This window comes from Colius striatus, chromosome 8 (assembly GCF_028858725.1).
Source record: "Colius striatus isolate bColStr4 chromosome 8, bColStr4.1.hap1, whole genome shotgun sequence".
In the NCBI taxonomy this organism is placed as follows: Eukaryota; Metazoa; Chordata; class Aves; order Coliiformes; family Coliidae; genus Colius; species Colius striatus.
Window position 1 is genome coordinate 29,484,533 of NC_084766.1, and position 21,117 is coordinate 29,505,649.

Genomic DNA, 21,117 nt, shown 5'->3' on the forward strand with positions numbered 1-21,117 from the left:
TTTGGCAGGTGTGCCTACTCATGCATTAGTACACACCCAGCAAGCACCTGCTGAGGTGTGTAACAGCTGTTCCTACACCTGGACCAGCTGTAGCTGCTTTCCTTAACTAGCAAGTACTGCGTAACAGAGAAGGAGATGTCAAGGATTCTCCAGTCTCCTTTTTTTAAATTACTAATGTAGGTATCATAGTGCTTGATGATGTCACAGAATAAAATCCCTTGAGTCAGTTTTAACTGGTATATACAAGCTTTTGAAATGGTATCTCTTTCTTGCATGGCAAGAGCACAATTATATTGGTATTTTTACAATTCTGTTTCAGATGAGAAGAAGCAGATGGTTGCAAATATTGAGAAACAGCTCGAAGAAGCAAGGGAACTGGTATGTTTTGGCTTTTCATATGTTAACTGCTATTTCCTAGGGAAAATAATAGGATCTTTAGCAGTAGCATTTAACACATATGATGCCCTAAAAATACTTAACCTTCATATATTAGAAAATTAAATAATCTTTTGGAAATAAGAATATTAGATATTCCAGAGAAGTGCGTGCTTTTTTAATCTTGTGTTAAGTGATTTAAGGTTTGCGTTATTGCTGTAAGCTATTACAGACTTTCAGTTGTGGATTAGGCCTTTTACTTTAGGAAGTGAGTATTTAGTATTAAGTGTTTCCACACTGGGACTGTTTTTTGTTTTTCTTTTTCCTTGTGAGGCCTATGCATCTACTTGTTTTAATCTGTCTGATTGTCTTGTAGAGCAATAGATTTTTTTTTCTCTTTACTGAGTGAGGCATAACGATATTTAGTAGTTTGAGGTCAAGGGGGCAATCATAGTATGGGTTACTGACCCAAGTAGAGTATATATGTTAATCAAGCATTAGTTAGGGGTCCGTGCTGACAGAAGAAAGCAATATGTGTTAAGCAACTGTGACTTTTAAAATTTTATTCCCCTTATAACCTGTCATGTCCTCCACCTAGATGGAGTATAAAAGTAAAGTTTTGTAGATGTGGAGTAACTGAGCAAAGGCTTTGGTGACAGTTGAGACTGACCTCTTCCAACATGTCCAATAGCTCCTTGCCTAAAGTTGGTTTTGTTTATTGCTTGCAAATGAGTTTTGTCTATCTAGTGTCAGAAATGTAATGGGACTGTTAGGTTAGAGATAGGAAATTAATTTCCCTAGCTTGAAAGCTCTTAAAATTGAGCAACTTGAATCAATGGTTGTGTTACTAAATAAACAGTAATATTAAAATTCACTTTTTTTCAATTGCATAGGAAGAAAAAGGTCCCTAGAGTGTATGTTAATGTACCTGATGCTCTTGGTTTAAGAACTTAATTAGTTTTGTAGACTAGAGCATTGGAATAGCATCCAGAAAAGCTGGATCTTGGGATGACTCCCTGCAGGTTTACCCTGTGAGGGTGGCAAGGTGTCCAGCTTCTGTGATCTGGTGTTCTCAGTGAGAGACATGGTAAAATTACTGTCCCATCTCGTGAGGATGTTCTGAAGATATATTAAGACCTTTGGGGCACCTTCATATTCAAACAACTGAAAGAAAGTAAAAATCTAGAAGTGTTTTTCATTTCCTTTTCATTACAGTTTGACTTGGGAAAAAGGCATAGTGGTATAGGGAAACTATCATGGGTGATCTGGTGAAAAATCATTTAGGTTTGGTTTCCTACTCAAAGTAAGATTGGAAGGAGCAGAAACTGACTTAATGGCTCATTACTTCTCTCCCTATGTCAGAAAAGGATCATCTAAGTTTGTATTTATTACAAGATTAAAAAGTGAATCCTGTATCTGTAGTTTATCCTAATGATGATTTTCATTTAATGTACTGGCTTTTCCTTCATGCTTTTGTTTTAGGTTTTGTTGCTAATGCTGCTAGACAGGTGCTTCATTCAATTATTGGCTTTAAGCAGTTACCTAACATGTTTGTGGTTAATCACAAGTCTTAGGTCTAAAAATCAATTTGAATGAACCTGCTAATAACAGAAATGATTAAAAAGATCCTCTTTTTAAACCAAAGGCTACAGTAGAAAATCAAAATAAACCTCATTCTTTGCTACTGAGAGTTTTCATAAATTGCTTTACCTTATTGTTTTGAGTAGTCAAAGCTGGGTTTAGCTGATTTAGTTTTATTTCCTACTTGGTTAGGAAATAACACTCTCATGTATTATAAATATTGTTGTAGAAATAGTTTATTTACATTGACTAAGCATTGATTGTTTTAAAACACTGTCTTCTTTGTTTAGGTAAAATCACTAGTGTAATTGATTTGATGGATGTGCAAAACTGACACGAAAACTTTCAGACCCCCAGGCTGCTTTTTCAAGCCAGAGTTATTGAGTAAGAGATCTCTGGAGAGAATTCCTGTCATCTTGTGTGGAGTATCTGAGTGTTACTTTTACCAGTGTTTTAAGAAAGGCAAATATTTTGATAACCATAGGGAATTCTTTGAGTATAAAATCTGGCATGTGCTAGAAGAGTTGTAATTAGCATTTTTGAGTGAAATTCTACTTTTAAGAAGTAAAAACTGTGTGTTATTTGCCTTTATGTTTTATGAGTGACACATCACAAAATTGTGTTGCAAATGCTAGGTTATTATTTAAACAGTTATGGTGTTTTTTGGTATAGCTCTTAGTTTCATGACCTTAGAGTCAGAATAAAATAGCAAAGCTTACATGCTTCATAAAATACTAGCAACTATCTAGGCAATTTCATGTAGAAGTGTTTCTGCAGACTTATTTTGGAGTGTCAATGGACAACATCAGCAGCACTACCTTACTTTGTTGTGTTTTTAAATGGAAATACCAGTGTCTGCTCTCGTTTATGCTGTATTAAGTGTCCTGGATGTTGTTAGAAGCAAATCTACTAGACTGAACCTTTGAGGATGTGGCCTGGTTTGTGAATTTGGGAAATGGTTAGGTGCCAAAATGCTTAGCTTCACTATGGTGGTATCAAGTTTGTACTTTTAGGTTTTCGGAAGAAAACTCGAGTTTCTATGGATGCTTTGACATTTAAGTGCCAGATTGTTTTTAGCTTTATGTAGAATTTAGCTCTGTTCTTGCTTGTGTTTGAAAAGTATGATTTTATGACTGATAATATGAGTACTAAAAGTGAAGATGCATGAAATTAGGTTGCATTTAGGTTCACACCTAGTTGTATTTGTACCACTGTCTTCTACATGACTTCACATGGAAGTTTATCAGCCCAGCCACAAAATGTACTCGTTTAATCTCATGATGAGAAAAAAAAAAGTGTTAAACATGGGTCAGTCCTAAATATACATGGTTCATCATTGTTCCTTGGGCCTTACACTCTCTGATATTGACTCTTGAGAATCAAAATTTTGGATTTCATGGACTATGGTCTGATCCTTGCTGCAAATTCTGTATTTGCTGGGACACAGTTTCATCTTTATGTAATAGATAAGAATTGAGACTTCATTGAAATAACCCAATCTTGCACATATAATTATATATATGGGAGAAATGTTTTCTATGTTTATGGAACATTTGAGATCAAATACGTTTAGATGGAATTGATAAGAAGGAAGCCATTAATTTCAGCTAATGTTTTAATTTATAATTACCCTTTTGGAAAGTGAAGCCTGAGCTAAAGAACTGGGTAGAATTAGAAATTGCTTTGTCTCTTTCAGTTCATTACTGATGATTTAATTAAAGTCTACTTTACAGTTTATTATTGAATATCATTTTGTATAATCAGAATAGATCAGGCAGAATGAATTTTGAGTATGTGATAATTCCATTGATTAAATTCAGATGCTTTGCTTATGATATGAGGATGAAATTTCAAAGCACAAGCAAGCGATTACATAGGAATAAGCTGTAGCTCTCCCATGTGAAGACCTGTAACCAATAGCTTGGGATTCTAATTGAAAGGCATTTCCGATCCAATGCCATATTGCTCAACTGAAATCAGTAGGAGGTGGGTAAATATTGTCTCAGAGCCTACAGCAACCAAAAAGAGGTATTCTTTTATCTCTTTTAGACAAGTTGGAAAGATTTTAAAAGGCAGGTAAGAGACTCTTCATCTGTGCAAAACAAAATTCCTGAACAGACAACAATATGTAGATTAGGCCTCATGACCTAGTGGCTGGTAATTAGCAGGCAGCTCAGCCTTGGTTTATAATTACTTTTGGTTTCATATACCTCCTTGCCATATTTATGCCTTTTAGTATTTTTACATGGCAAGAATAAACAGAAAAAGCTTACATTAAAAAATATGTTATCTCTCTGATGTTTTAATGCATTTAACCGTATACAAGTTCTTGATTGGTAATGTCTTTAAACCTTAAAATTCAATTATTTAATATACCTACATACTGATTTGTCCTGTAGGTATAGACAGTCAGTTCAGGCTTTCTGCTGAGTAAGCAGAATTTAAAAGAATCACAGAGTCTTAAGGGTTGGAAGAGACCTCGAATGATCATCTAGTCCAACCCCCCCTGCCAGAGCAGGACCACCTAGAGTTGGTCACACAGGAACTCATCCAGCTGGTTTTGAATGTCTTCAGAGAAGAACAAGAATTATTTTTTGAAACATAGAAGCTGATGTTGAATAAAACCTGAAACTTGCTTATATGTGCACACATGCATGTCTCTACACATATACCTGTATAAATATATATATGTACACACCTGTGCATGTGTGTAAAATTAAATAAAGTTCCTCTTTCAGCCAAAGGTTTCCAAAATCACACGCCTAGATGGATACAGGATTTCTTCTGAGCTGTGCTCATTTGCAGGAAGTTAGTTAATTTCAGTTTCACTGTTTTCTTGTAATGAAATGTGTTCATCTGGAATTGAAATCCAAAAATGGCTGACTAGACTAGTTACTTCTAAGTGTTAATAATATTAATTTTGTCACTTGTTTGATGGTTTTGATAAATTTTTAATATATTATGGAATAAACCAGATTTTTCTTGATAAAAGGGGAGTATTTCTTTATTTGTGAACAATTTAGGTAAATTCATCCTTGCTTTAATTACCCTTTTGATTTACATGTTTCTTCTTTATTTTTACTCACTAGCTTGAGCAGATGGAACTTGAAGTTCGAGAGATCCCACCTCAAAGCCGAGGAATGTACAGCAGTCGAATGAGAAGCTACAAACAAGAAATGGGAAAACTTGAAGCTGATTTTGTGAGTTCTTAACATATTACATAAAGAAGGAATGTATGACAATTTAAAAAATATAATAATGCAGTTATTCAGGCAACTGAGAAGGTATTTTTGACTTGTGAGAGGATCAGTTCTGTGTGTATCTTGCTGTATTTATGAACAGGTGAAAACCAAACTGGGGAAGAGAAGCTCTTCTTTTTGTAATGGTCTTATACCAATATTCAAGTTTCTAGCCTTCTGTCCCTTTGCCCTGAGTCAGAACCATTTCTGTGCCAGTAAAATGTTGTGAGTCTTCATGCTGTAGGCAAGTAGTCAGCTTTGAGTTCTGTTTCTGTAAGAATGACTGGTAGACTATAAAAACAATATTGAAATTATAAGTATATTCTGAATGGAAAATAATGATTTGTTTAAGCCAGCTTGTAGTAACATGGGCAGTAACGTGAAAAACAATATAATCTCCAATCCATATAATTTTTTGAATGTAGTTTTTCTTATGTGTACTTCATTTCTTAGTCTCTGTGATTTCTTTTGCTTTGCGCTTAAGACTCTTCTTGGCTTTTGTACAAATTGGTTATAAATACTACGTTTTTCCAGTAATGGATGCAAACTAACAAGATTCTCTTGTCTAGGGGCTTCTGCTACAGTTATCAGTCCTTTATTGTGACTAGGATTTGTGCTGAATAGATTTACATAGAGACAAAACTGTTTCCTCTGAAATCTTGAAAAAGTAAGTTCAAAGGGATTGCAAAGTGTAGAAAAATGCTATGTTAATTGGCAGAAGCTCAGTTCCTCCAGGGTAGGGAGAAAAAAGTAACTAGTGGCAGGATTTTCTGTTCTCTAGAGAACTGAATTTTCTGGGCTTGTTGGCAGCAGTTTATTCCTTCAAGGAAGGGGAGTCAATGTTTGTACCTGCAGTCAGGAAATTCAGCTGACTGTCACTTCTCTGTAGTTCTGCCAAGTTGAGGATTGGCACAAAAATACACTAGTTACAAGATGGTTAAAATTTTGTAAAGTTTGAGAAATATTAGGATGACAAGACTTGCATCAGAATTTTGAAACAATCTTGTGCTGTTCCCCTGTAGGAAGTACGTATGGCTCTGCTGACTAAACAGAGGCTTCCAAGAAAGAGCAGTTTCTAGACCAGTAACGAATGCTGTTTATCTTCTTAGAAGTGGAAGAATTCACTGTCAGCGTAGATTTGTTGTTGGCCTGTGTCTCTGTGTAGGCAGATGAGGGAATTGTTACTTCCGTGTTCCCAGATAACAGGGAATGGGAGAGTTCAGAACTGAACACTTTATAGAAGAGGAGAAATGAGCATTGTGTGGAAGAGCAGATGAGAGCACTAGGAGTTACGTGATTGCAAGAACCTAAGTTTGCGCTCAGAGTGAAGAAACAAAAACAACATGAGAAACAGGAGAACAGATTGTACTAATGGGAGAAAAACAACAGCCCAAAACCCAAGGATGGCAGAAAGTGAAGTGAAGGATGCAGCAAAGCACTGAAAGGAAGAAACCAGCTATACTTGGAAAAAAAATCTCAGCTATATAAAAAATGGTGTTGTTACAACTAATTTTTCTACATAATTTTAGTTTCTACTATCATTTTTCTAAGTTTGTATATGAGGGTTTGAGAATCTTTTTGGATTATTCTCCAGTCAAATAGCAACATGTTGGAAACTATGTAACAAAGTGAATCAGTTATGAGGTCAGAAAGAGAAGGAAGGAAAGGGAATGTTATTTTGACCCTAATATCTCAAACATGGAGTTATTTCAGAACTGGCACTGGTAGTTTTATACTCATCATAATGAACATGGGGTTTGATCTTGTGGTTATTTGTATGCCTTATAGCATCTTGGCAACATGAAGTTTTATTTGTGACATGTAATGTCTAGTTGAGTTTATCATGTGCAATATGTGTAATAATGACAAAACACTATCTAATATTATTTACAATGTCCTGTGGCATCTTCATGAATATACAGTGGGGTTTTTTTTCTATGTGCTTTACTATGGCAGAAGTATATTCTGCAAGGTACAGATTTCTGCTTAGATGAGCTGTATTTTAAAGTTACTCCAAACATCGCTTATTTATCTTAACTTTGTAATCAAATAGGAACAAGTTGCAAGTAGGAGGTTTGTTTCCTGTCATTACTAATCCTTGTTATCTTCAGTCATGCTCACAGTTCATTGTCAGTGCCCTGCAGTCCAGAGATGTGGAGGCAATGACATCTGCCTCATGCACTTTGTTGCACACAGGTAGTTGGTAACCCACTAACCATGTTAAATCATTTCTGAGGAGAAAACACCACCTTGCTCCATCTTGGGCCTCCCTCGTGGAAGGGAACAGCAGTCATGAAAAAAAGAATAGCTTGATTTTGTCATTAGAAGTACACAGTCTGTATAGCACTGTGAATACAGATGGGGAAAATTAACAAAGTATGCATTGCACCTCAGCTTAGTGCAGTAGTGGTTTCTAATGCTTACCTCAATACTGTGCAGTCTTTCTTGGGGAACAGATGCCTGGGGAGAAAAAGAAGATGAGGGCAAGCATAAAGTGGTATTTCTTTACAAAAAAGATCTGTACACTGCAAAAGGATAAGTTTCAGACTTGCTTACTGCGTGTGACAAATGTATGAAAGCAGAATAAAATTATTTGTTAAACTTTACGCTGTCTTTTTTTAACTTGCAGGTGTATGTCTTGATTTTCTTGTCTTATTTTCATTAGTATATACCAGTACTGCATATTTAGAGTGGTGTTTAATTCCTATGAGGCTAGGAAATCTGTAGTCCCAAACCTGCTGTGGCTCTGGTGCTCCTGCACAGACCAGTCTTACTGTGTTGCAGAGACTGTAGTGATGGCTCTATCTTGTGGCTCCAAGTGGAGTTGCAGACCATGTATTTCTGCTTGCTGGGTTGATTAAGGTCTACTGAAGAGTTCCTGAAATTTGAAACAATCTTCCTATGAGCAGCTCTTTTTCCTGCAACTACCAATGCACCATCATGTGATTTTTAAGCTTACGAACATTTGGTTTTGATGATTTCAGATGTAGAATGTCCGTGGTAACTGTCTGCATGATGTAAATTCTGAATGCAAAAAAAAAAAAAAAGTTTAAGCCTTTTAAGTACATGATCTCTAAATACTATTTATTTTTTCATTTTTTTTTAATGTTAATTGTTACCTGAAAGTAGCCAGTGATCTTTAGGCAGTGGTAAAAGGCTTTCCAGATCTTATAAACAGACTTTGACCTAAATCTATTCCAGTTCATGTGAAACTGTATCTGTGTAAACTCAGCAAATGTATGGTTATCTGCTTGCATTTTTATTCACCCTTAGGGTTCCATGTACTGGCTCAATGTCAGCCCACCATAAAAAGGAAGGAAAAAAGAAAAAAGGCAGACTTTTTCCTGAAAAAGTTACAGCTGAAGTACAAAGAATTTAAGTAGGTGGGGGAAAAGCAAGACTCCAGTGAGACCATATTGCACAGTAATAATTCCTGTTACAAAAATGACTACTACACAGTCAGTGGTGGGAGTAGGATGGGTATATTCCACAAGAAAAATAACCATCAGATAAAGGAGGTTGCATAGGAGCTGTTCCTATTCTGTTGTGGCAGCACAGAGGCAAACTGTACAAGTAGCGTTTGTTGTCAATGCAAGAGCCAACATTCCTTCCTTTTAAAGACTCAGACTTGGTACTGATTTTGGTTATTCTGACCTTCAACTTAAAAGAAAAAAAAAACAACCCAGAGGGAGTGAAGTCATAGATATATAGACAGATAAATTGTACAAAACTTGACTAAACATTTAAACCTTTTTGGCATTTAACAATAGTTTCAGTTCAGTCAATACTGAAGATATATATTCACATTTCATATCTCCTATAGGTTCTAAGATCATTGTTAAAATGGCAAATGTTGTTAAGCTTTAAAAACATTTAAGGAGATAAGGAATGGAATTTCATTTGGTAAAGTTAGCTCTTTTGTGTGTGAAGTACCACCTGAGTGCAGAAGCTCACCTGAACAACTGCTACAGCTGTGTCAGTTAAATTCTGGTTGCTTTTTGCATATAGTGATACCCTTACCCACACAAATGCTCATATGGCTATAACTACAATGAACAATATTTCTCAAGTGACAATGTAGTGGCCTGCATCTTTATGTCCAGAGTCTTCCCTAGCTTTCCAGTTAGAGGTAAAAGTTTAGAGGCTCTACTGTTGCTGTTGGATTATTTTGATTTGTATAGCAAAGCATTATTGCTTTGTAATTCCATAGTCATAAACTGTGTGTGGGACAAATGTATATATACTTATAGTTCTACTCCAAAGATATTCTTTAAAATAGGGAAGCCATCATGCATGCATGTCACTTGTACATGTGCACCCTGCACAGGCAGACGTATGCACCTGTAGTGAAAACCTGATCTTTTTGACAACCTCGCAACTTTTGAAATCAAATTAGTTTTTGCTCTGTGAGTTGTACAGCTCCTTTGAACAAGGCTGTGGAGGATTTGTTTTAATGCACGCAAGGCTGAGCTGGTTAAGTTTCAGAAGAAAGAAAAATATCTGACCATGTACTCTGACAATCCAATGCTGAGGAAGTATTTTGTGAACAAAAGTTCCTTCCCTGTGCTATTTGTATAGCTACTGTAACCTTCTTGAAACAAGTAATCAGTCCTCTGCACTGTACTCAAACTGCTGTATTCAGAGGCACTGTTTGTTTTATTCTCTGTTCCTTTTCTAATAACATCTGATATGGTATTTGCTTGGCTGCTGCTGAATATTAGGCCAGCTTCTTTTCTATAGAGGCAAATTCCACATTCTCTTCAGATTTGTTTTCACTTGTGTCTCCACCTTAGTGGATTTGTGATGGAAGAAGGTGGAGGCATTGGACATTGGGGAAGGTGCTATAGGAAACAATGTTCTTTTGTCTGTTCTTTTAAAAATTATTATTATTTGTGACATTCAAGGCCTAAACTGAGTGTTTGTTGAAAGATTAAAAGGTCATATATGTAATTTAGATTCCCTGTAGAAAACTCGCCCTAATTTCTTAAGAAAAAATTCTTAGGAATTTTTTAATGTCCTTGTGTGGAAGTATGGAGAAAGAAGGAAATTTATGCTTTTCCTTAGAGGGAAGTGTGAAAGAAGGGAGTTAACATGCTTAATTTGTAATTAACCTAAGGGGTTATGATCGTCTTAAGTGAGATTCCTGAGAGGCTAGGCCAGTGAAACACACCTTACCTTCTGGGTTTTACAGTAATGTAGGTATCGCTTACAAAGAATCCTCCCGTGTTTGACCACTAAGATGCAGCTCATAACACAATGTGTGAAGACATATCCTGGATAAGGGCAACCAAGCAGCAAATTTTTAATGTCAATAAAATTAATTGCTTAACTAGATTCTTCTCTCAGCTGACATCACCTTGATACTCATAGGAAATCATGTGTGTCTCTCTCCAGAGATGTTGCTCATCTGTTAACACGTAGGGATAAGAGTGGTGAGTTTCGTGGCATGCCGTTTGTTGGTCCTTCAGCAAGTCAGTGACTGTTACGGTGGAGGTAATGCACATGATTTTAAGAAAAACCAGTTTGGGGAGCACTAGACTTGGCTGAGTGATTACAAATAAAGGTGCTTTCAGGAAGTGATTTGGTGAGACTAATAATTCTTGTCTATGGCTGGGGGCTATGAATGAAAGGCATAGTGACTCTTACAGTGCACTGTAAGCATTCATGCCTCTTTTTTTTTTCGTTTCTTCCTTTACAAACAAAATATTTCTGTATGAAATAAGCTAAAAAGTAGTCTATGGCAGGGAGAAATCTTTCTGTGGATTGCGTTTTAAGGCATGTGATGGAAATTCAGCCTGACATCAGCTCTGCTTTTTTAATAAACATGCTTTCTCACCTGGAAGTCTTTAGATACATCTGGATACCAGCCCTCATCAATCTTTCTCAGGTAGAAAACTGTCATTTCTCTATTTACTATGTAATTTGTTCCTCTATTGAAACTTGTACTTCTTAAAGTAGTAGAATTAGATCTGTTCTTCCTAGAGCTAGTAGAAGCAATGTCTGCTCAAAATGGCTTACAGCCAGTTGATGAGTGATGTGACTTCATATACATGAGGTGAATGCTGGTTTTGGGAGGACAGGAGGATGGCTTTAATGCTCCCTACCTTCTCAGTGATTTCTTATTTCAGTCAGGTGAGACTCCTCTACCTGTCACGCAAAAATCAGCAAGCTGTCATTGTCCTGCTTTTCATAGCAACAGTAATGAAGGTTCTATGCTTGGAACATAGATGTGGGCAGAAAAGAGGGTATCTCACTCTCACTTTGTTGTATTACTCACTTGTGCTCATCTAAGTAGAGGTTTGATTTGGTTCTTATTACAAGTTAGAAACATAAAGACTTCAAGCAAAAACAGCAGACAAACTGACCAAAACACCCCATCATTTTAACATACTTACTTTTCAGACTAGAGCTGCACTCTCAAGTCTGATAGTGTGTAATTACTATTTTTTTTCCAGATAGAGTGAGGCTCATTTCTGTTTAATTGCACAATAGGGAGAGACGTGTGCTATGGATAAAACAAAAAAAATATGGAGAAGGTACTGGTTTGACATTGCAATGATTAATTACAGCTCTTTTCAGATGTCTTCGTTGTTTGCTGAGGGAGTGACACTAGATGGCACTGTGTGTTTGCAATGAAAGCCTTTTTTTCCTTTCCCCCCCTCCTCTTTTTTAATTCCTGTTTCTTTTCTTTTTTTTCTTTTCTTTTTTTTTTTTTTGCTTTGGTAGTAACTGAAATTACTGTTTCATGAATAAAATATTTCTGGTGGGATTTGCATTTCTATATTGGCTGAAGATACTGTGTTGAATGTTTTATTAACCAGCCCAGTGCAACTGTCAGCCTATTAAAGAGATCCAATGGACCCTGTTTAGCTAAATAAACTAAATAAATCCAATTCGTCAAATTGTGTTCCTGGCTGTTTATTTTCCATTCTTTTGATGTACAGTTTATTTTAAGTTAAAGCCACATAGTTTTAAAAATTAATGTGAAGATAGAATTTAGTGTTTGAAACATGAGGAGACTAATTGCCATGATCAAAAATAGCTTTCCTTTATGGTGAAGTTGCCATCTGGTAAATGGTGAACTTTTTATTGGTGATTGAGTAACTGCCCCACGTCAAAAATTAGTTTGGCAAATGAGTAGTTAATGGCTTTTTGTTTGTTTGTTTGTTGGTTTTCTGGATTCTGTTGCTTTCATTAAATGAATCTTGAAAAGCACTGCTGTTAAAAGTAGATGTTTCTGCTGATTCAAGAGCTTTGTGCTTTATCTTGATATTTTCTCAATCCGGGTTCAAGGGGAACTTTTTATGTCATCATTACATATTAAACACTTGTTGAAATTCCAATTGCACCGTAGGCAAATATTAGAGTAAAAAAATCTCTTTGCATAAAGGAATATCTTGTATGTCTGCTTGTCACATAGCTGTCAAACATTACAAATAATAACATTCATTATATTCTGCTAGTACAAATAGTATTACCTTGTTTCTTTCAGAAAACCTTGGCTGTAGAGTAGCAGGCTGTAGTTGCTGCCATAGGTAAGAGGAGATAGACCTTTTCAGCAGTGGAGTTGTCGTATTTCTGGTTTAAGAGTGAGGAAGGAATATAAAGCAAGAAAATGCAGCTGGAAGCGTCTTAGAATAATTTCCCTCCCTCCTTGTAATGTTCTTTACTATGTGAAGCATATGGAAAAAGTGTGAATGTCTCTGTTCTTTTGTTTGGTAACTTTTTATTTGTATTCTGCAATCGTTTAGTAGTAGTCAGTCCCAAGTACAGTCAGCTTCCCTTAAAGCTTCTGTAGAAACCACAACAAAAAGTGTTCTCAGCCACAAAATCTATTTAAACTTGCTCTTCTTACTCAGTTGGGGAGGAAAATCCCTGCCAAAGCTGAAGGATCCGTGAGTTGTACGTTTGACTGTGTAATGCTTGTATACATTTATAATAAGTGGATTAAATACAGCACCTCCCTTATTTTTTTCATTGCTTTTTATAAACTGCCTTTAGGATGCCCTGCTAGGAAAATAAGCCTTTTCCAATATTTAATAGGTAGTAGAGAGGTTTCACTTCTAAAAGAGCTAGTCATCGCAAATTAAAGCAGAACTATAAAAAACAGATAGTAGAAAGGAATATAGAGGGTGGCTTCTGTGATCAGCAGTAGAACAGAGTAATTTTTCCTGCTATAGTAACATTTAACCATTTCTGATGAGTTCAATGAAAAAAAAAAAATCTGCTGGTGCCTGGTTATAAAGAGAAATAAATTGAGAGTGTGGGCTCTGTGTGCTTCCCATTGAGTGACATTTTTATTACTTTCTCGATCCTTAAAACTTTCTAAAAGTCCTTAGTTTGTTGCTGGGGGGTGGTGGTGTTTTGTTTTTTAATTTGCTGAGAAGCTAATACTGGAATGACTAAAAGTAGTGTTTGCCAACTTACTCTTCTGGTCATGGAAACAGGTAGGCTTTTGTAAAACACCAATTGTAGACTTTGTACCTGTTCACTAAGTGCTCAAATGTAAATGCTGGCAAGTCAAGGAAAAGGCTTGTTTTGTGTTTGATGGGTCTTGTCTTTGACCTTAGATAGCAAATGCTCCTGCATTATGAAGATAGCACCTTCCTTTCCATTGATTTGTGAGTAGGAGACTTCAAGCCATTATTAAACTGAACTGTAACTTTTGCTAAAGTGCATCACGAACCAGGAAAAAAAATGGTATTTAATGTTTGATTTAAGAGAGAACAGTGGCATTAAAATCAAAGCAAATTCTCTTATTTCAAAATTTGAAAAGTAACTGTACTTAATGGTGGCTGGTATTTTGGGACACGTAACTGCAAATATTTTGACACAGGGATCCCTATTTTTGGAGTGCTTAGTCCAAAAGAGTTTCTCAACTATGAGTACAACTCTTTGGCACTGTGATAGTGAGCACTGACTAAACAGAACTATGGAATGAACTGAGTTGTTATGTTGACATGTTTCTTGTGATTATTTTTGGTTTATTTGTTTAAGAAATAGGGGGTAGTTTAATATTGTTCCGTTAGCAGCTATCTTTGAAACCACAGGTTTTCAGCTGTTATAATTTCTATCATTCTTAAAAAGAGGCTGAGAAGGATTTTATCTAGGATTAATACGGTTGAGAGTAATACTAATAATGCTGAAATGGGGTCTTAAATATAGTTCTGTGTGTTTGATTTTTTGTAATTAAACACCCCATTTGACTTGTAATGACTGTGTTTTGGTATTGCTGTGTAATTCAGTGTTATTAATACCCCTAAGTGACCATGTGATTTCATGTTTCTGCCTGGTTGGTCTTCAGGAGAAATCAGACTCTGGTTCAGTTTTGTAAGCTTCCCACAAAGTTAGTTCAGGCAACTAAATCAAGGTAAAAAGTTACAGAAAGGTCAGGATTAAGTTAGGGGTTGCTAACCTGAATTGCTTTCTCAGGCTTTTTAAGCTCTTAGTGCTCCTTTTGTCTTTTTCTTACCTTCTGTCATGTCGTTCTCCTGTTAGATCTTTATTTCAGTTGAAGGCACCTGGGCTGTTTTTTTCTTCTGACGGACACTTGGAGTCAGTTTCAAACGTGTTATTAAGGTCCCCTTTTTCCATTCATGACCTACATGTCCAGTATTCTGCAATGCAGATTGGTGGCTCAGCACTTTTGCCCTACAGAGTTCTTGGTTTAAAATGCATGAATTTTAGAATGAGCATAAGGGAAATTTTCTTCTCTCCCTCCTTCCATTTTCACTTTTCTTTTTCTGCTTCTCTTTCTGGGGCAAACTTGAAAAGTTTTCACTTTTAGTTTGTACCTGAAAAGTATTCTGTTTCTAAGGTTCTCTGCTGAGTTCCCTTGTCTCATAATAGAGGAGCAGTTTGCAAGCTATTCGTATGTTTTAAAAAAAGTCTTAGCTGAGGTCCTTTCTCATGCCTGGGATTTCATGTACAGTGATGGTGTTTGGTTTGGCAGTACTGTGATTTTTGAAGTGAATCTCCCAATTTTCTTCACTGTATATGAGGTTGAATAGGATTGCTTTTTGAGGAAAATGAACTAGAAACTCCATTTTAGATGTACACCAAACACAGAAATCAGGGTCTGAACCAAAGACTGGTGTTTCTAAGAGCTTTGAACCATGTTGAAGTGATGATGTTTATTACAGAACAGATTTAGTCCAATTCTTAGACCAAAACATCTTCAGTTCAACATGGTTCAAAGCTTTGGACTGAGAGCCAGGCTAAATCTATTCTGCAATAAAACCTGTAAACATGTAGAAACAATAGTGGAAAACCCCCAAGATGCTACAGATTCTAATGTAGTGAAGTGTATCCTTTTGGAGCAAGACTATCTTTTGAGGTCCTTCCTTGCTTTGTACAAGATTTGGGCCCTTTAGAAATTTCCATTTCCTTTCTCATATTATATTTCAAACAAAGGAAAAACAGGGTGAATGCTTCTGTAGCCTGAAATCGATTATTATTAAATTTGGATGACTTATTTTTGGAAATTGTCTATTGAGTTGGATTGGTATGTAAAGATCACTGACAGTGGGTCATGTTTCAGTTCTTTTACCTGCTTATCATTTGGACAGAAAGCAAAGCCTCTGATTTTTCATCATATCCAATGCACTTTCAAGGTCTTCAGCGTTAAATTTATGATATTAATAAAGCATTAATGACTGATGCTTACAATGTTCCATATCTAGGTCCCCAACTGTACTCACTACAGTTGTGATTTTAATGCAAAAGTGACATGAATTAGTAAAATTCCTGTTATCTGAGCAACAGGAAACCCAGGTCAGGTCTTTGAGGGTACATTCAGCATTTCTGGTGTATTCTAGGAATCACTATCCTATCCCTGATGCTATCCTAGTATCAGTTTGTTTAATTCGTATAATAATAAAGTTCTTCTCCATGTCTTATGCTCAGGTGTAGAGCAGGGCTTGCTGAAGTGAACTGTCTTGCAGGAAGGCGTGATGCTGTCAGTGAACAGTCTGAGCAATTGGCTGTAATTTGGCCAGTGTTTGTCTTGGGCAAGAGTGTTTGAACTAATCAATACAATAGAGTTTATCCTTGCATTCAGATAAATTTTCAGATAAAGTATTTTTTTGTTCCCTATAGAGCAAGTTATTGCAGTGTGGCTGGAAAGACTCCCTGATCAGGTGTTTTGCTGTGTAGCTGCAGGGGAGGAAATTCTTGAAATTATGCTGTGCTGCCCTTTTATATTTTTTGGGGAAAATTTTGGGGGGAAACTGTTTTTTTTTTACATACAAAAAGAAGTGAGGATAAGTTGTCCTCCTAACATTATAAACAAAGAAGGTAGACCTTTGATAGTAGCAATCCTCTTGAGGGAATTGAATCAAGAACCTTCTGTATAAAGTGGAAACAAATATATTCTTTGCTGAACTATAGAGTTGTATTCAAAGTTTATTGTGCCTTCTATTTTAACTCTTATACAATCTTAGAATGTTTTATATCAGAAGAGATCCTTGGTGTGTGGTTAAATGTAGGTGAGCAAATTCGTGTGTTTGTGGGTTTGTTTTTTTCTTTAATGTTATACAAAGCCCTTTCCCCTGCCCAGAACAGTCAAAATGGAATTCAGATTCTCCAAGAATTAAGGTCTAGCTGTAAACTTCACTGTTGGACACATCACTTCAAAAATAGCCATATGAAGAAAAATATGTGATGTACTTGTTGACAGAGAAAAGCCAATAAAACCAATTTGACTCAGGAAGCTGAGAAATATTTTAATAACTTTCTGACGTTTTCCTGTAGTCCTTATTTACCTTATCAATAGTTATGGTGACATATGATTGTCAACTTTTTATATTAAACCAAACTAATAAATTAAACATGTTGTGTTTATACCTGATGAAAGCTGACGTTTTTGAAAGGTGTTAAAATATACTGACAGGTCTTGTTCATAAACTCCTTTGGTATAAATATGTAGATGACATCTTTAGATATTGTTTGTACATAGGCTGATAGGCAGGAAACGTTGACAACGTAACAAATGCAAATGTCAACCCCACAATTTAACCTTTCTGTGTAGGAAAAGATGTTAGTTTTAAGTTACATGTATCTTTTAACTTTATTTTCAAAGTTTTTTTTGAGCCTGTTATCATTGCTGTTTCATGTGCCACTGAGAGTAACGCTGCAATAAGAAAGATTTGCACTTAAGAGCTTTTCTCTGTGGTGTTCCTACTTAAATGGCTACAGCTGGGAGAATGGTTTTTTTCTTCTAATTCTTTTTATTTTTTATGTTCACCTACTACCTTCTGAATCTTTCTGCAATATCACCAAGTGCATTCTGGACTTGGCAATGACTCAGGGCTTGTAAGTGTGACTCAAGGGCAGTAAACCAGGAAAAGTGTTCAAAAATGTTAGAACAGTTTAACAGCAAGCATATGGCCTTGGCTTTAACCTGGATCAGAGTTGATTCATATGTAAAATATTGCTGATTTGACTCTGGTCTCCTCCATGGTGGTATAAATTCACTATGTGTTATCTACTTGATTCCCCCCGCCCCCCCATCCTCTGCAAGCTGTGGTTAATATCAAACCTTGCAGAAGCAGAGCCCAGTTTCAGGCGGTCAGGTCTCTAAGAGCACCAATAGCCCTGAACAGCCTCCCCAGCTTGCCCAAGGCCCCATTTCAGGGCTGTCAATCCCTGCTTCAGGGATGCCTTGGGATGCTGCTCTGCAGTTTCTCATGTTCCATGATCCTTACTGACCTGGACCCTGATAAAAATGCTGGCCTGAGCTTGCGGGTGTTGGGAGCTGTGCAGGTCTGCTAGATGTCCCAAGGGACCTCTAAGTTCCCTGTCTTTGGTCTTGATTACTTCTAAAACTACTTGATCCAAATTGCTCCAGTAATGTTTCTCTATCACACACCTAGGCACACTTGCCAGTAATCTAGTGTCATGGTGAGCAATATGAAGTCTTTTCTGTACCAGCCTGGAGGACTTCTGGTGGGATTTCATAGTGCTGACTTACCAATGTACACTGAAATATGAAGTATCTTGCACTGCTTTCAGAATGGAAATGCCCATTTTGATCCTGATAGCTATGAGCACAGCTCCTACTGAAGCCTGTAGCCTGTCTGAGTTATGTTTGTCAATTTTCCGTTTTAGTCTTGGGAGGGGCTTTAGGAAGAAAAACTTGCTTAACTTTCATGCTGGTATCTTTTTGTCACCTAGGCTTCTCGCTCTGTGTTTTGGTGACTGATTTCACAACTAAGATGACCTTTTTCCATCATGTTCTTACTGCTATTTCATGCAGGTTTTCCTTTATCACAATTGAAAGTGCTCTGGTAGACTGGAGATGTGCGTGTTGATATTTCACCATGTTTCACAGGACTCTCAGATTGGAATGTCCAAGGATGTGGGAGTGGTTTGCATATTGACTCTAAAATAGCTAACAATGTATCTGTAAATCGTGTCATCAAAGAGAATCCACCCTTTTCTCATACCTCATGCAATGTGCTGTACTCCGTGCGTCAGAGAGGTGAAACAGAAGTTTGGAAAGGGAAGTTGGTGTTAATTGGTTTGTGATGCTGAACTGTTGAAGTTAAAGCTGTTGTTGTTGTAGCAGGAATTACGATTTGCTAAATTTTAGTAGTGGTAGGGGAAGTTACTACCAGTTTTGTTGTTTTTCCCTGTTGTAAATGAGTCAAAGGATGTCCATGGTCACAGCTGGACTTATGTTATGAATAAAAACAAAAATGTAGCAACAGTTTTGGTGTTCTTAAAGTGCATACAGAGGTAATTAATGAAAGTCAAAGTAATGGGAGATTGGTGCAGGCATATAAAATTTAATAGTTTTGGAATGCTTCAGGTGTATTAAAAGTAAATCTTTTCCAGAACAATTAACTTCTTTAACTTGGTATTGAATCAATCAGCCAATTAGTGCAGTCCTGATTTGTGTTATGGAAACTTTGGTAGCAACCTTTTGAGCAGAGATACTTTTGCAGTAGGACTGACTTGCGTATTATGTATTACTTAAAGGTAGCTCTCAAGGGCATTTTTGAACTGTATACTGTTTTCTTTTTGTTAGTTAGATGGACAAATTTGGGATGTATGTCTGTGATACTACATAACTGACAGGAAACCCTCTGGTGTTTCACTGTCCAAAGAACATGAAAGATACACTTTATTTTGCAAGAGACTGTCAGGTGATTGCATTTACTTTCTGAAACAGTTGGAGAAAATTGATAAGACTTAATGTAAATGAAAGTGTTACATTTGATACTTACCTCATGTTACCTCCCTGTGATACAAAGCAGTTCCCAATTGTGCAGTAAGCGTGTTTTGCATGGTTCTTATTCCAAATCTTTCCCTGGGGAAATTACTGGAAGTTGTGGGACAAAGCTCTTTCATGTGTAGCTTAACTACCATTGACTTAGTTTCCTGAATTACCTAACTAGGTGGCTTCATTTAATCCACTTCCTCTATGCAGACTATAAATTGCTGCCTTGCATCAGTAGAATTGACCTTTTTTTTTTTTTTAGAAAAGATCTGTTTTTTTAAAAATCTTTTTTTGTATTTGAAAACTAATTTTTGGGAACATAGCTTTGTGATTCCCAATAACTCTCACAGCGCCTGGGCAGCATAGCTGCAATTTGCTTTTGGAACTTGCCATTAATTAACATTCTGGTTCTTTGGCTTTGTTTAGCAGCTTGTCTGCTCAGTGTAATGCCAGCTTTTTCTTCCCCTAGGTTTTTTTGTTGTTGTGCATGTCCTGCTTAACAGAATGTTTGTTTAAGTAGATGTAAGTGCAGTGAATTTCCTGAAAGTTACTCATTGGGGGAATTGAAATGAAATTTTTAAATATCATTAGAAATGCAAACAATAAATTCTTTCATTTGCTGTAGGCATCTTTAGGTTGGAATGAGTAGAAAAGGTTCTGGTTAATTAGAAGTAATTTGTTAGAAACCTGAATCCCTTTTTTTTTTTTTGGTTTTTTTTTCATTTCCTAGATTAAAACTCAGTTCCCAGCTGGATGCTTTATAAGTGCAGGAAATGTAATTGTGAGATGATTAATTGCAAAAAGATGGATAATTGGAGTTCATATGATATGTCAAATATGGCTAAACCAAAAGGTTTTCTTCATGTTGAAAGAGATTGGCTGAAGTCTAGATTGCAGAATATTGTGCAAGGAATGTTTTTAGAGATTAATAATCACAGATTGCTGCAAAAGGACTAGTCAGAGCTCAACTGTAAAGAGCTAACCCCTCCCAGCCCTTTCCTATTACTTCAGATTTTAATTAGTATGGATTCGGTTTTGTCCTCTTCCCTTTATTGCTGTTATGTGACTTGGAGATTAGGAGGCACAGTAAACATCATACATCTAACACTTAGAGACAAAGATATCTCCTCCTCTCCACTAGGAAAGGCTCAGCCAACCACAGGATAACAGCCCAACAATCTTGGTGGACTTGTGTATTTGAGTCTCGCTCATTACTCCCTCCTCAGTGTCTTGGCTCACAATAAGCATGGTTGTTTTTCCTATAGATTTTGTTTTAATGTTTGTGGAATTTGCTTTGAGTCCCTTTTAGCATTTTTTTTAAACTGTATTATAGTAATAATTTAAAAGGTGATACATACAGTATAAATTGTATCAGTGGTGTTTTGCTTTCATTATCCTCCATAGATGTTTAGCAAAACAGTGCCTGGTGTTTTAAATTACTTCTGCTTTACTTTAAAATGAGAACTTATATTTGAATAGCCTATTGTTCTGTTAGCTGCTACAATGCACTTCAAACCACACAGTGTTGTTCTATTCACTGTATTTTAGGATCATATAAAATATTTGTTCCCCCTCCTTGCGCCCAACCTATAAACTTCATATCTCGATAAGGAGTTTCTAACCCTTGGAAATACTGCTTTACAAATTCAGCTAATGACCCAAATACAGCTTGTTTGTTGTGTATGAGTTGTATTAAAATAA

The 21,117-nt window shown here is 36.4% G+C and overlaps 1 protein-coding gene across 4 annotated transcripts in view; it reads left to right on the forward strand.

Annotated features, from left to right (window-relative positions):
• The window catches only part of VTI1A (vesicle transport through interaction with t-SNAREs 1A), a 277,258-nt gene that overhangs the window by 8,139 nt on the left and 248,002 nt on the right, over nucleotides 1-21,117 (forward strand). For all 4 annotated transcript variants that reach the window (XM_062000777.1, XM_062000775.1, XM_062000778.1 and 1 more), the window contains exons 2-3: nucleotides 320-378; nucleotides 5,046-5,156. In XM_062000777.1, coding sequence (XP_061856761.1) covers nucleotides 320-378; nucleotides 5,046-5,156 — 170 coding nt within the window. The remainder of the gene's footprint in view (nucleotides 1-319; nucleotides 379-5,045; nucleotides 5,157-21,117) is intronic.